This window comes from Malurus melanocephalus, unplaced genomic scaffold, assembly GCF_030028575.1.
Source record: "Malurus melanocephalus ecotype Western Australia unplaced genomic scaffold, MMel_1.1 scaffold_177, whole genome shotgun sequence".
Taxonomy (NCBI): domain Eukaryota; kingdom Metazoa; phylum Chordata; class Aves; order Passeriformes; family Maluridae; genus Malurus; species Malurus melanocephalus.
The window spans coordinates 1215423-1232446 of record NW_026623409.1 but is presented as its reverse complement, the minus strand read 5'-3'; the positions used below and the strand labels follow the sequence as shown (position 1 = coordinate 1232446).

Below are 17024 nucleotides of genomic sequence, written 5' to 3'. Positions count from 1 at the left end.
TAAAAGCAGAACCKTTTTAAGACTGCAGATTGCATCAGCAATTAGAAATTAGCAATTTCTCTTCAAATTCACGAAGGATCTTTCTTTCTGCTCCAGCTTGTCTCAAACTAGATGTAACATCTGTCAGTACTTTCCTTTTGTACATCTTTATGAATTATTATCAATAGAAGCATAAATGTGAAGATCTTTCCTCCCTTCAAAATTCAATATTCTTCGGTCCTTTCACAGGAGCTCCTTCCATAGCCCTGCTCTCTGCACCCCAAACTGCAGCATTACAATTCAAGGTTCCAACAGGCTCCCATGAGTAAAAAACATCTCCAAACTTTAAAGGCACACTGCAGTGACAAAAATCCTGGTAAGCCAATGGCTGAGAGTGAACACCACTCTTCTTCCCCCTTCTTCCCCACACAAATTAAGAGCTGATCATTTCTACATTTCCATTACAATCAACAGAGAATTTATCTTACAATGAACATGCCCCTCTGGCCACATGAATTGCTCTCCAGACACCACTTATTGATCACATCTCCTTTCATTATAATGGGACTTTCAGTGAGTAATTGTGATACAAAGTCAGGTTCTAGGCACATGACACTGATGAGCTAAATTTCAATCTAAGTGTCATCACACTTCTCAGATCGGTGGAAAAATGGACATCTAGAAAAAAAACACAGGACTTTACCCCAAAATACGTGCCAAGTTGAGAGTAGAAATGGGCAAAGCAGCTGCCTGACTTGCAGGATTGCATCACAGTCAGGTGCTTTGCTGCTGTGAACACACAGTTCAAGCACAGACATTTGAAGGGATTAGTTGCATCTTCAYGGACAGGTAGGCAGGAAGCCAGCTCCTATTTATGCTCCCAGCTTCCYTTGGAAACATAGCTCAAACTGCAAGGTGAAAAAAAACTTCTGAGTGACAGCCTATACTCCCAGTACTTGTTCATGCTGGCTCTGCCTGCTCCATGGATACAAACACTTTCCATACATTATGCTTCCAGCTCACCCAGGAGAAACAAAACTTCAGTAACTCTCCCATTTCACTGATACAGTTAAACTATATGATTTTCTACACCAATGGCCTACAAAAGTCTTGTTTACAGAAGCCCAATAGATTGTCACATTAAAATAGTGTTAAGAGCTTTTCAGACTATCAAGACATCAAAAAGCAATTACAAAATACAACCCTTATCTCTGTTTCCTCCCAATGAGTGTCTGGAAACAGCATTTCCTGTTTGGTACTCTGAAACCCAAGTCTTTGTCTACATCCATTAGGTCAAGTGCAAAAGTAACCTAGCAGTATTTCCACACATAGCTGTATAAGAAATCAGTTTCTTGTTTGTTCTCTTGCCTACCCTTTTTCTTTATGCTTTCTGTTTACCGTGTTTGTCAGCTACCGAGCTGCTACAGGGCTCAGGTTTGGTTCCAAGTTTCAGATTAATTCAGTAAAGCCTGCTGCCAGTGCCTTAAAACAGCAAATAAAAACACTTTACTCTTGCCTGACATGTACATCAGTGGAGAAACAAATGAATTAGTAGCCCACTTCTAACATTTGGCTYAGAGATGCTTTTCTGCACTTGAGTCCTTGCTGTACAAGGCCCAGTGCAAGATTATTCTCTGCCCAGCACAACTGTCATGTATAAGTACACGCAAAAAAAAGCTGTAAAATMCAAATAACTAGAGTGCAAAAGCTTTCTCTAAAAGCCATTTTACATGTGCAAGTAAACGTCCATTTCTTATTCCTTAGCCCTTACCCTAAGAAAGAGTTCTTTCCATTAGTGATTTCTAATGTAATTAACAGTTAATGATCTGAGTTGTCAGCAACACTGTAGCAGTCAAGGAGAACTTCTGTTCCAGATCATCTCATCCTCTAACCTGTTTTCATCCATAGCTCGGTAGGGAATGTCAACATTTTCTGCTCCCCAAGATCCCAGTTATTCTGTTTGCCTCACTCAACACGAACCATTTCATTAATTGCATGATAAATAATGCAATAATAAATTCACCAAAGCCAAGTAAAATTTTCACTCTACTCTTAGGGAAGATGCAAAACCCAGTCAAGCAGTCCAAACAAACTAATGCTGGGCCTGTTTAGTCAGGGCTTCTGAAAGCATTTTCACTCTTCTTGGCTCTGGCCTTAGCTTTGAGAACTCCACCATGACATGAAAATAAAAATCACAAGACAATGAAAATCACAGGACAAACTYCCACATAATTCTTCCAAAACCTTTTGCAACCTGGAAAGGTGCAGATAGGTGCTTTCTGGGAACTGAGCCTGCCCAGACTATTTTAAGCACCAGGAATTATTGGATAACTGGTTTTCCATTCAAGGAGCACTAAGCTGCTACTAGCTTAGTAAGTGCCTAAGAGATTTTACAGCTGCAGTGAGTACACCGAGGTTCCCTATTTACTGTTCAGCTGTAACAAATCAGAGGCACTGTGGCTTGAATCAGTCCCCCAACAAGCAGGTATCCTGCAGTCAGTGAGGGTACCTATCAACACCACCAGCATGACTCCAGCAAGCACTGCCAGCAGCCATCTGCTGCTCTGAATCACTGCGTTTGCTCATCTCAGGTGTACACCTTGCACAGACTGCCAGGGAATGATCAAGGGTTGTAGAAGGACACGAGGATGCCTTTGAAATAGCAAAAGAAGAGAAGAATTCATTTGCACTCTCAAATTGCCATTGTTCCTTTCTTTACACACCACAACACAAATTTTTGTAAAGCCTGCTAGAGAGGCAGGTGGCAGATGTGATTGCTGTCACTGTCCACCAAAATTCAGTTTAGCAGCCAGGTGCTCTAAGCAACTCCTTAAATGCTTCTGGTTCACTCATCTACCAATTCTGAGAATCAAAAATTATGTATTGGACTTTGTTCATACTGAGCAGGGATTACAGCTAGGGAAAATGACAGCTGGCACACACAGACTGCAAAGGTGGGGCACCCCTTGTAAACACAGAGGTCACCAGATCTGGAAATACCAAATGACAACAGGGACAATAACACAAACAGTACCCTGCAGTTCATTTTCTCTTTAATATATACCACGTTTTCTATCTCTCCCCTACACACAGCTTTTCTGTTCCCTGTTTCTTCATCAGGCAGCTGGATTTTGAAATTCACTCTGAAACACAGGCTTTTCTTTTAACTGAGAAGCTTCTGCAACAGAACGGGGCTGTTACATTGAGGACTATAAGACAATACAAGCATTGTATGGCATGCTAGCATGTTTGGAATACCAAGTTCAGTTTCACTGGCATATTAAGGAAATGACAGAACAAAGGTTTTTAACTTCGATTTTTGGTTCTTTTATGTCAAAAAAACCTTTTTGCCTTTTTTTTTAACAGGAAAAAAAGAGACATGATAAATGACAGGAAAATTCTTCTTGACATCTGCTAGAAAGAATCTTTGTTTTTTAGATGATATATCTCTTCTGTAGGTTTAAAAAGACTTTACAAAGGAGGTAGGACCTTGTCTAAATCCCAGTTAAATCAGAAAAAAGCAGCATGCAAGCTTAAAATGCAACACACAATTTTGACTAATTCTACATTCAAACATGCATTTCTGAAGCTAAGTGCCATGTTCAACTTATTCCATACCAAGAACAGGTTATACTAAAATTGGAACTTGTCCCTGTGTTTCCAGGGTAAGTGTTCCCATAACACATGTATTCAGGAATAGGCATCCCCATGCAATTACTCTGGCACAACTCCAGATGCAGACATGCCTKAAGACATTGTTTATCCCTGTAACATAGATGGTAATCGCTTTTTTAATTTTCTGTACAGAGCTACTCCACTACCATAGCACCACCAGACAGAGAACTAAAGTTGTCCCAGAAGCAACCCAAGCCCCAGACCATTTAACCTTACGCTTCTTAATTTTTCACAGCTTCATTTCCTACAGGCCGTGGATCTGGACCAAAAGAAAAACTTGGTCTTTCAGAACCTGAGCCTCATACACCACAGGAAAACACAAAGTATGGAAAAGGCAGATACTGGGGCACGTTTRTATTACCCTCTGAGTAGCGTGGTTGAGCATCTCCTGCCAGGCAGAGTCAAACTGGCGCTTGTCATCTTCCAGTAGCCTCTGCTCAGCCAGAGAAATGGTCTCTTTGGCAGCACGCAGCACTTCAGTGGCCCTCTGAAAGTCCTGAGTCGCCCTCTGAGCCTCCAGCTGTGCCTGAAGGAAGAAAAAAAAAAAAAAAAAGAAGCTGGGTTCAGAGACAAAGGAACCCTCACAATCACATTTAAAAGATCTATGACAGTAATCCCAAGATTTCAAAAGCACCACGCCAGCGTCACTCTTTCCCAAGATTTTACTTGAAGTGACACATGTTTCTCAGTGGAGTAAGTCCTGTTAAGACAGCAGTTCCCACCCAAAGAGGTCATTTGCCAAGAAGCAACTCATGGTGTTCATGGTCAAAAAAAACAAAACCTCAGCTGCCGACCTACAAATAAGCACCTGGCTGAGAGATAMTGACGTAGGTTTAATCACTGAGAAACAGACCAAAACAAAATGCAATAGCTAACTTCTGGCATGTCAAGAATACATTGAGAATGGCACTCCCTGATTTTAGTCAGGGTGGATTTTTATCTGATACACCATTAATCACGCCAAGGAAATGTTCTGGAATTATTACCTTGCTATAAAGCACAAACAAGTTCTCTGAGATGGAGGCCACTCATTCTTTGGACATTCTTTTACCTTGCTACCCCTGGTACACAACTGATGCAGGAAGTCCCCAGTACACAGACACAAGAATAACCAAGAGAATTTTTTTTAAAATCAATACCTGAATTTTTCCAGATTACACATTTCATAATTTGCTATTAAAGGAGTATTTTGGAGCTGTTTTGCTCAGAAAATACACCCCTTCCAATGTAAATCTCATATTCCATTAACTGAGCATTCAGCACTGTGAAAACAGTTTTCATTTACACTTCCATGGTATTTCAAAAATAAACTGGAATTACCCAGTCTATACTTATGAGAAATGTCTTTGACCAGACATGACTGACAGAACAAAATAATGAATAAAACTTTACATATCATGACAGATATGTAAGGAGTCTGAGAATGAAACAGAGGAATGAACTCTGACATACAGAATACTAAATTGAGGAAGATAAAGTCTTATAAATAAAGGAAGAGGTTTTAATCTGAAGAAATCGTGGTCATTTAGAAAGTGGCTAAAAATCCCCGATACAAAGAAAGTGGAACAATGACACATTTCTCCAGCAAACAGCTGGCTATACCTCTTCAACACCAGATGTACCAAATACCTTCACACTTGAAACACCACAGTTACTGGAAAAGGTAATGGAAAAAACCCTTCCCTCCCTGCCCTGTGGCAGGGGAGATGGACTCCTAACTTAAACATAAGTCACAAAAGGAAATAAAGCACACTGAGTTTCCCTCACCATGCCCTGAAATAGCAACAAGCTCTTCTTACTTCCTTCCCTCTCTCAGACAGAGGTACTTCACCCCAAGGTGACCATGCAAAAATAGGAGTTATGTCTCAGAGGTCCTTGAGTTACCAGCTAGAGAGGGAAATCAAAGTCATCACAATCAGAGCAGCAATTTCCTTCCAGCCAAGGTCCCTGATGCRTTTCCTTCTCAAGTGGCTGGTGATGTTTTCCACAGAGAAGCTCATCTAGCCATGCCCTTTGTTGCTTTCAAGCAGCTTACACCACATCACCCTGTCTACTGYCTTTGTGAAGAGCCAGAGCACTAAAGTGTTAATTTCCATGCAGAACTGCACATTCGCAGGCGGCACAAATCTTTGGGCCAAGGTTAGTGGATGCACAGCATCCTGATCTAAGTTCAATGCCAATATGATCCCTTTTCCTCTCTAAGAAAAACCCCCACACATGACATCTCATCACCCCAGTCACCAGCTGCCTAATTCAAACGCATTAATACATGTTGTAAATTCAGAATAAGCCTGACTAWAGAGTATTTTTATTTAGCCACAAACTAACCTAAGCCATGATACCCAGCAAGCACAAGAAAGCCATCTGAGGGTCTTTAAACAAGGTTCAACCTGGGCTTCCAACAAAGAAAACTGAAAAAACCTGAATCTTAGTCGCCAAAATATCTACTAAACGTTAAACAAATTCACAACTTTTTTCCCCCTTCAGTAAGTTTGACCTATGCTAGTAAAGGAATTATATACAAATAAAGGCCAAAAGTTACCCATAAAAATAGTTTGAGGTGGARTTTTAAGAAGTGAAATAAAATGCAAGACTCCAATAAGAGCCTGCACCAAATGCTGCAGGGCAGTGCTGAGGATGTTTGGAGGAAGAGCAAGATCAATTTTCATGGAAGACTCTGTGAGAGGGAATCAGGTGCCAGTAACTTCCAGCAACAAGGTTGTGAAGGCARCTTCAGCTCCTCAGCTGCTCTGCTGCACGAGCCGGCCTGCCCATGCAAGACACAACTTAAAAACACACAAAAAACAGACTGGAGACCCGTTCCCAGCACAGCCAGAACCTCASCAGCAAGGAACTGCTTTCGAAACTCCAGTAAAACCAGCTCCCAGGGGCAATGTGAGTGCAGAAGTACAATTTTCTCACCGTAACTGCATCAGCACTTGAAAGTTTCTGTTGGCACAGACACTCAAGTCAGGGATCACGACATCTAAGCCAGCAAAAAGCCTGCAGAGCATTAGGARCTGAGATCCTTAATCCCCATGGAAAAAAATATTTAGTGGGAGCTTGGAGTACACTAGTAGCCCTTCTGATGAAGGCCTTAGCAGACAATTGACTCCAAAACAGGAAAACTGTCTTTTTGATAAAAAAAACAGGAACCAAATTTACATTTCATTGAGATTTCTGCTTGCACCTGGGCCTGTAGGACATCAAGAGCTGGAGCTGGTAACAGGCAGGTCCATAATCCATTCAGCTTCATGCCCTGTAACTGTGTGGGCAAAGGGAAAACTTAAACAAAACCATATTTAAATACTCCCTCCCAGCTGCATTTGTTGAWTACTGCTCTGCAACAGCAATTTGGAAACACTGCTTTATTTTTAAGCAACACAGTTAGTCCAAATAGCAATTTAGCTTCAACAGTGAGCAGAAGTCAGTCTGCAGTCTTTCATTTTAAGCMACTTACTGAAAGCCTGAGAAAGAAAAATGCCAAATGCTAAAGTAAAGGATAATACATTCGTCATTAGAAAAACATCAACAGGTTTGTGGCTTTGCCAATGTGAAAAASTTTTTGCGTGGTAGCACAGTTACTCAATAATTAGCCTTCATTTAAAACTCCCTCCAGCATGCTCAACCTGTGCACCATCACCAACAGGCTGCTCTCAGTCCCAAGCCCACAGGTCACAGACAGAAAAGAGTAGCCATGTTCTTCATGTGCTTTTAAAACCACAGAGAACAGCAGAAGCTCACACCTCCATCCAGCCCCCTTACATTGCACATAAACTTTATTRKTTTTGACAGAGGCTRTTTCTCTCAAAATTCAAATGAATGRCTGAAAACTAGGTTATTTTTCTTTCATCACCAACTTGTGTTTGAGTTGAGAGAGGTTTAGCCCTGGGGTAGAATAAAAGGAAATGTACCAGGAATGAGGACAAAAATCTCTGAGGGAGGTTGGAGGGAAGTAGGATGTCAACTTTCTGCCTGTCATCCAGATCACTGGTGCTTGATGGAGACTACCCAATAAAGAAGTGAGGATCTTTTTCAATATAGTCAAGAGACAGCCCAGTGAGACACCTTTTTGAAAACGAGGAAATTCTGACACCTTGAGAAATGAGGGACCTGTGCCCCAGCCTCCACTGCCACAGTAACACTGCTCAATTTGGTTCCCTCTCAGTGCTTTCCACCAGGAAACTCAACTGAATGTCTTCAGTGCTGCAGACCCTTCCCCTACATGAAAATATAAAACAAGTACTCCTTAAGAAACATGATTAAGCAGCCACAGAGACTGAAGCTAAGGGGAATCCCATTGTCACAACGCATCTGTCACACGCTGTCCACACACACAGCATCAACCCTTTCTGCAAATCTCTTCATCCCTCCTCGACAGCTCAGCCCCCAACAAGTAACCAGCTACAATCACAACAGTAAATCCCTTCCTTACACCCAGCAGCACATCCAGAAGTCCTTCTCTGCCCACTCAGCCCCCTCCTCATGACCAGGAGCTTCCTTTGCACAGCTATCCACCCTCTGTTCTGAACATGTGACCTCCTCTCACCAGCTCATCTGCCTCCCTGATCTCCCTGGATCTAAGTTCAGGAACAGCCCTGAACTTCCCAGGCAGCTCCCAAAGACTCAGGAGTGATATGCAGTAGCAGCACTCACCGAAGCAAGTGGTGCACTGTGGTATAAAACATGTCAGCTTGGAAAATAAATAATTTCAAATTAAAGGGGTCCTGACAGGGCTCATAACCACAAGCCATTAATGTATTGCTGAAAGGTGCTCAGTCCTGACAAAGCCCTTTTGGGGAATAAAAGCTGCACCCCCATGGGCAGCCTTCCACTTAGCCTACACWGGGCTTGCACAGAAGGGAACCATGCACAACAGCCAGATTATGTTGTCAGCTAGAAATTAAAAAAGCGCTAGGCCATGGCAAGCTAACAGAAGAAAACAAAGCCAGGCACTTTTTAAAATGCAGTCCTCCTGGAGCCAGCAGCAGCATACAGACATCTGCTTGTCTATTTTCAGAGCAAAAAATTGTGTGCTCTTTAATTATGAAATACAATCTTCTGGTTAGACCACACAGCTTCTATTGACCCAAGCCCTCTTTGCAGTCAGAGCCTTACCCAGCTGCTAATAGAGGATTTTTCCTCAACTCTCCCTATACAGCTTAAACCTATGGCATATCACCATTTCACCTCATCTCCGATTTTTGTTTTTGCTCCTGCACAGTATCACTGACACTGAAACATGGTACAACACAGCTATAACATTCCTCTGAGGTTAGCCTTGATAGACACTGCTCAGCCTCTGACACGTGAACACACCTGCACACAGCAAGCAGCCCTGCCAGACTGCCCCAAATAGATGCAGAGGGTTCATTTCGTGGACACAAGCCTATRCAGAATTTCTCCTCTTGGCCAGCCTCCTTCACCAGAGGACCAGACCACAAGTGTTGATGATTAATAAAAAGGGAATCCCTAACACAACCAGAAAATTTCCCATTAGAAATATCAGTTAGCAAAGACCAGTTACTTTCAAAATTGGCTTCTTATTTATCCAGGTGAATCTATCTCATCCTGCACGACCAAGACCTTGACATCCACTTCATTTCAGCATCCCTGCATTACTGCCAATGAAAGGCAYAAACAATCTCTGTTTATGAAATCACTGTAAGCTGGAGCATGAAGGGAACACACAGCTGCTGCTCAGAACAAGGCACCAGCACACTACACCAGCTGGCCCGAGGCCTTTGCTCCAGAAAGCATTTGTTTGTTACTGTAAAACCACTGTCTCCCCCACTCATTAATCTTTAAAACAATAGTTTAATTGCTACCAACAAACACGTGCTTGCTTACTAGCAAACAGATAACGATTAACTGTGTTCCAGTCAYACTTCTTAAACAAGTTCCAAATGTTTTCTTTCTGGTCCCCTCTCCTTTTATCAACATCCCACGTTAATCTGCTGTGCGATGTATAGCAGGGAACATGTTTTGAAACAGGAACTTTACTCCATCAGGAACTTTACTCGCCCACCAGAGTTGTTGTAGCACTGCCTGTGTCCAGGGATCCCCTCTGATCACAGTGACTGCACCAGAGCATCCTGCACAAGCTTCTGGCAGGGATGAGGATAGCAGGATCACCAGTCATTAGCCACAGCATCCCTGACTTACCCACCACTGCAGCAGATTCAGTGATTCAGAAGCCTACAAGGTGAAGGTAGTTGAGTGCTCGCTGCACCATTCACAGTAACCAGATTTTGAGTGCCACTATTTTGGCTTCAGYTTTCCTCAACCTGTTCTAATGCAGCTGGCAGGCAGTAACAAGAGCAGCAGCCCAGATGTCAGCACAAGGACCCACAATTCTAACAACAATCTTGATACTGGCATAACTCCATCCACAGCAAATCTGCAAATGGCACTACGCCAGAGGAGGTGGCAGAAAAGGCAGAACCTCAGCCTAGACAGACCTTGTGAAACTTGACTGGGCCAGGARAAGCTTTACAACAGGGAGACCTGTGGAGTCCTGCACATGGGGTGGAATAATCCCATGGTCAGCCCTGTCAAAAGGGACCTGCACATTACAACATGTGTCAGGCTGGAAAAACTGAAGAAGTGCAGTCTCACTGGGAGCAATGCAAACCATGTCCTGGGCTAAACTAAGAGGCCACAGCTGGCCAAACCCAGACAGGTTACATAGAGAGGCTTCAAATCCCCATCTCAAGAGATCTTCAGTACTTGGCAAAGCCATGGATGATGCAATCCAGCAATGTGACAGTTCTGCTTTGAGCAGAAATTTGGGATCAGATGACCTCCAAAGGTCCCATACAACCCCCAGTATTTTTAACAAATACCATCATATTTTTCTTAGCCTCTCAAAATCTGAAGACATTGTTGCAAGAACTTTGCAGTGATGCTGAATGTTCTCCTTGATACTCAGACACATTTATTTTCCTGAATGAACAGGCTAGTGGTGCAACTGGAAGCTAAGGGTTTTCTTTGCTTTTTCTAAGAYCTTCCTTTGCTCTCTACCTATAGCCTAAAAACTCTGAGCCAAACCAGAACAGAGAAGCAGTAAGATAAAAACTCAGAAACCCATCATGCCATATTTTTATAAACAACTTCTAAAATCTATTGCTGTGCGAGTGACCTTATTTTTATAGATCTACGAGGTCTGAGCTATATAATCTGTGATGACTGTTTGCATTGCTGACAAAAAACACAGTCTCTCAAGAGTCTCAAATAGCCCTGTATTCTTTAATCAGTTTATTATAAAGCTACACAATTGAACATGGGTTAGAATTTATTTTTTCAAAAGCAGATTAGATTTTTAASTGGATGAAAGGCAAAGGGAGGAAAATGTGAAAAAAGCCTTCCTAGAGTTTTGTGAAGTATAAACCATTTCCTCCCTGCTGCATAACTAATGAAATACCTATGAAACACTATAATCATACGTGTTTTAGTCTCTGCTTTTGATTGGGTGTCTTATTCTTGCACTGGGCTTTTTGGTCCCCTACACATATCCACCCCTTCTCTTCTAACAGCCAAATTGCTGTCGAACTGACCTGACTYCTGATTCTGTGTAACATTCCTTTAGTCTATAAAAAGGTGCAGGAAATAAGAGCAGACCTACAAAGCATGCTCTAAGAGACACCTAGGTCTGTGCTAAAGTTAGATGATATGTGCAACTCCTTTAAGACAGGATCACGAGTGTGTTCRAAGACCCAGAAGGTTCAGGGCACAACTGACAGCTCCTTCATTAGCTGCTTCTGTTACCAGARTACTGACAGACCGACTCCTCAAAGGCAGAACCCCACCCCCCTTCTTTGGGAGCTATGGAAGGAAATGAGAAAGAAAATACCTGAACACACAGTTTCCTYAAACACTGTTAAGACCAGTTGTGGACTGGACTGAACAATCAGCTGCCAGCCTTCTCTGTGCTCTGGTGGCTCCCACCTAGGTTGCAACCAGGATCTTGTGAAACAAGAGCAAGGATATCCCTGCTCTGAGCTGACCACTGCCACTATGCAGCCATTTGAAAAACCTCCTGGTCTCCTCACTGGTTTTAATTAATGCAGCTCCTTACCTTACAGGAATAGGGAGGCGATGCTCACTTGAACACATAGATTGTATGGGAGACACTACCCCAAGCCTTTTGCCCCTTCCTTGTTGTTCATGCAGTTGTTGAGAGATGCTGGTGTGCTTGGAGTCACTCATACTAATTAACAAGTCTATGGCACCAGAAGATTACAAAYTGTTCAGTCTAATACCATCCAGGCACAGCCTTCTTGGGCATTCACTGCYATCTGTTTGTTAGTTGTGCAATTCTTTGTGGCCAAAATTATTAAGCTGCTCCCTTCTGGAAGAGGGGATGATCGAATAAGTTCAGGTTTTAATTACCAAGGTAAAAGATCTTATTGAGAGAGAAAAACTCCAAGATAATCCTCCGTGCTGTGAGCACCAGCATTCTGAGAGCTTAGGCAGTGAGTCAGCGAGTCCAGGGCTTACAGCTGGTTTCTAGGTTTACAGAGGCTCTACATGCTCATCTGGCAGCAGCCTGCTTAGCTGGAATTAAATATAGAAGCAAGGTACAACTCCCACAAATACACCCTGCAATAGGTACACTGCCTGCTTCAGTGGCTTTCGCTAATTATCCAAGATAAATCAACATTCAGCACATACAGATGCAACAGATATGTTCAGGAGAAACACTGGATCATTGTCTCATGTAATTGYCACCAAACAGCAAATGTTTTTAAGTAGAAGTTTCCAGAATGTTGGYAAGGGATTGGCAGCCTGGCTCTGAAAGCACGTCTTGTGCATGTACACCAGCATAAGCAAAGACAAGGCAAGTGGGCAGGAGTTTCACCTGGCTGATGTTCTGGACGTGTTCTCCCAGTTCCCAGAAAGCCTCACACCCACCAGCAGCCACCTGTCCTCAATACCAGGAATAGACTCTGGAAGAAAGTTCCAGGCTGACCTTGCACACGTGTGCATGCTCACAGCATCTTTTGAGACAGTCATTTTCCTAAGGGGCATGTTGAAGATAACTACTGACCCTTCAGAATTTTTCCTAGTCAAATTACACAGCTCCACAGCATATGTGAGTAACAAGYTTGCTTCACCTAAAGGAAATAGCTGCAGGTGGTGCCCTGGACAAATGAAGGGCTAAAKCCATTCCTCGAAGGAAAAAGTCTAGGTAGCAGCAGGAATAGGGAATGCATCAATTCCCCTTTACAGAAATAAAATCCTTCTTTGCAAACAAGCCATTAGCACCCTTTACCAAAGGGTTACAAGAATAACCAAACAATAACAACAAAACAACAAACAGAAAACCAATAGATGCAGACACAGCTACATGAGGTGGATATTTCTTCCACATCCCAGAAGCAGAATTTCTTGCTTTGTTGCAATTGAGATACATTTCTTACAAAAATGAAGTCCATGCAGAGCCATTCCCACACACTAATTTCCTAATTCAGAAATCAGACTCTTCAGAAAATCTTTTCCAGACAGAACAGACAAAAGCTCCAAGATGCATACCGCTTTATTAGGAATCATAACAAAACACATCCAGAAGGCAGTAACAACATCCACATTGCATCTATTTYGGCAGCAGACACTAGCAGGAGCGTTTATCACTCCAGAATAAACTCCCACCTATTTAGACCACTATACACAAGAAAGGCTTGATTGGCTGAACAAATTCCCCAAAGTTGCCTTCAACAGTCATCCCTGAGCAATTATCACACAAAACAGGTACATAGGATATCACCCTGACCTCAAGTCACCCAGGCTCAAATGCCAACTACTATTTTTAACAGATTATCCCATCTGTGGCTTACATGSTCTTGAAATAGTGTTTACTAGAGGCCAGAAAAAAAAAATCAGGAGAGGAAATGGTGATGGAGAACAAAGTAAAGCAATCTTTCCTTTAAATTGTTTTTTCCTGTAGATTTCTGTTTTGGCAATAGTTATGCAAGTGCTACAGCCACGCAAAGGAATGCACAACTTAATCTCTCAGGTTTTTCCAAATTGAAGAAGAAACAAAATGATGTTACTCAARTCTTCAGACAATACCAGAGGAAAAAGGAATTTCTGTTCTATTTTCACATCCCAGCACCCTTTGACAGCTGCTTCCATCTTCCTGCCAGTTTCACCATCTCTTATTGCAACTGTGGCTAAGCGTAATARCCAGATCACCTATATTATTTCTTTCTGCCTAAATCAGCTGACATTTATCAAAAAGCCCTAATTTTTCTGCACTAGCCTTTGCTTTGTTACTCCAAAGAACTGATAGTATTTCCATACCAACTTAACCCATTATTCCATTACTTCAGATATTCCATTACTTCAGATATACTTGCACAATACTTTTAGTATTTCACAACATAAAAAAAAAAATCATTCTTGAAGGTAGGAAAAATAATTAAAAATAATTAGGTCATTTGATTCCCAACAATTAATGGAGAGGAGACTGAACAGCTATCTGGCTTTGAACTACTGCCATCCACAGTGGCTGAAAACTGATGGAGGCTTTGCAGGGCTAGAGAAAGCTGGAGAAATGGACTACGAGAGAGCAATATTTTCCATCTCTTCTAGAAAATTCTTCAAAACACTTAGATTATACAGTATTTTGTTCTACTTCTGCAAAGAAAAGCAGAAGGGGGAAGAACCCCTAATTCACAGTGAAACAGCTAACAAGTTTACGTTATGGAGCCCTCCAAGGCACATCAACGAATAATGATAAGAAGACCAATTACAATTTTTGTATCAATAGCTTCTACCAACTAATYATCCATCAGCAAAACAGTGCTCACATAAAACAGAAATGTAGGGTAACGTATAAATACCAACCCAGAACAACTAGACCCATTCACTGAGGCACAGAGGCTCAGAGAGATACAGACGATTAACTTTTAGAGGGAGGGGACACACACACACAAAGACATGGGCATTTCAACAAGGAAATTAAGAATTAGTTCCCATTATTCAAAGATGCCAAGAACATTGTACTTGTTACAGATGCCATTTCATCCACAGAAAATATAAGCAACAATAGAGCACTAAATTTGAATCAGGTAAGGAGTTCTTTCAGTTCATCTGTGAAGCAGCAGTTGCCAGTGTTCCCAGATATGGGGCAGATTTGCATTTGCCCCAGATTAAGAGGGTAAAAACCTGCCTGTCCCACTGACCTAKTGTCCTGTGTTAGTGAGGTTGATGGGAAGACAAGAACACTAAGGAGCTTTCCTTCACAGATCAGATCTTTGGCATAACTTTCCCCATCCGACCAGGTAACATCTGTCATCTTCTCAGCAGTTTAAGGACAGCCAGTTTGACACRCTCCAGTATCACACTGGAGAACAGAACATGAAAGTCATATTGAGTCAGTCTTAAAGTAAATAAATGATGTTAAAAAATCAGCCAAGCAAAACCTAGCTTGTTGCCCCAGGTAAGTGACCCTGAGTTCCCGGCTTCCTAGGCTTTGTTTGGCCTGAAGGAAAATGCAACAGAACCATGGTTCAAGACTTAAAATACAGTTTTCAAGTTTCAAACATTCAGGTGGAACAAACAAAACACAACAAACACAAGCTCTGTGCAGCAGCAGTGAGACACGGAGCCCTGATCCCAGGGTTGTGTCTCCTACACGCTGCTCATGGGGTTACAGATACAACCATGCAAACATGACAAGAGAGCACAAGAGACACTCCACCAAACTTTGAGCATTGCAAAACATTCGCATGACTGAAGCCAAAGTACATCCTGCTTTAGAAAATGCTTACAAAATTCAGTGCATTCCCTGGTGAAAGTTCAGGAGGTGGTTCCTCACCCTCAGTAATAAAATTACSGATTCCCTTGCTTGACTTATGTCCTCTTCAGCCCCACAGGCAGCCATGCATCATGTGGGAAGGGAGATTAATTTACTGGGAATGCCCTTTGGGATCACAGCACTGGGAACTCCACATTTCACCAGAGGACTGACGTCACATTGACATGGTTTCCCCAAGATTTAATGATGTGTTTTGTAATAAAAAAATGAAAACATTGGTGGGAAGAAGGGGTTCAGACCAAGAGCAGGCCCACAGGGAGCAAAAAAGAAAAAAAAGACACACAAAACTTCGTAGGCAAACAGGTACAACACACAGCCTCAACGCTTCATACTTTCAGGCACCACTTCTTGCACAGCTCACCTACATTTCATCGCCTTACCATTTTTCTTTACATCACTGAGCTCTTGATTGCTCACACATCAAGTTCCATGCCTCTTTTCCCTTCAGAGCACACCAGTCCATCTCTGCCCAGGCAARGWTCCTTCCCTCCTGYGCCTGGCCTCTGCAKTGCTAACCGAGGCCACCACATCAGYCTCCATCCCACAGACAGGTTTTCTCAAGCACCAAGGAAAGTCCCAGGTCAGGAAGGGAGCTGCTCCCCTGCCTCTCCACGCCACCAGTCCAAGTAATCTAAATATCACAGCCATTTCCTTATGGTAAATTTACAGGCCCAGGGAGTGAGTAGATTCCCACACCATTCACCCCACCTTCCTAACCCAGATATCATTCCCTCCCATGTCCCACTACTGAGAGACTCCCTGAATCCCACCAGGGTAGATGTAACATTTTAAAAGGGCTAACAATCGGCACAGAGCACAAACTACACAACCGAGGCTGCCAGCCCAGACTGGTTACTGCAAAAGGCCAGAGCAGCAACATCCATACAAAACACAAATAACACAAAATGAAAAAAAAAAAAAAGTCCTAGTGATCGGACAAGGGGAACAGTTTTAAACTTACAGGGAAGAGATTTAGATTATATGTTAGGAAGAAATTATGTACTGAGAGGGTAGTGAGGCAATGGAATAGGTTGCCCAGAGCAGTTTGTGGATGCTCCATCCCTGGAAGTGTTCAAGGCTAGGTTGGATTGGGCATCAAGCAACCTGGCCTAGTGGGTGGCACCTATGCCCATGGCAGGAGGGTTGGAGCTAGTTGATCTTTAAGGTCCCTTCCAACCCAAACAATTTCATGATCGTATGATTACTTAACAAGAATAACAACACCCAACTACAGCCACAGAAAGCAGTCAAGTGCTCTGGGTGTTTTTTTCTTAAAACAGCTGTGAGATTTGTAGAAGGTTTGTCAAAGTCTATACTCAAGTTTTTGTATTTTTTCCTTTGAAAATGCAAATCCATATGATAGTTATTTGGTTTATGAACAGTTAACCAGAAACACTGTTCTTCAGCCAGGAAAGGTCAGCTGGTTGTTTCACTGTAACTGTGCCAGTAATTTTGCTTTTTACTAGTTCCATGGCAAGTTTCCAAACAGGAATGCAAGTCTGTCACAGTTCTGCTGACATTTAATTTTTGCTTCTCAAGTTCCTTCTCC

The 17024-nt window shown here is 42.4% G+C and overlaps 1 protein-coding gene across 1 annotated transcript in view; it reads right to left on the bottom strand.

Moving 5' to 3' along the window:
* The window catches only part of SH3BP5 (SH3 domain binding protein 5), a 50051-nt gene that overhangs the window by 14583 nt on the left and 18444 nt on the right, over positions 1-17024 (bottom strand). The window contains exon 4 of the mRNA XM_057372712.1: positions 4016-4180. Coding sequence (XP_057228695.1) covers positions 4016-4180 — 165 coding nt within the window. The remainder of the gene's footprint in view (positions 1-4015; positions 4181-17024) is intronic.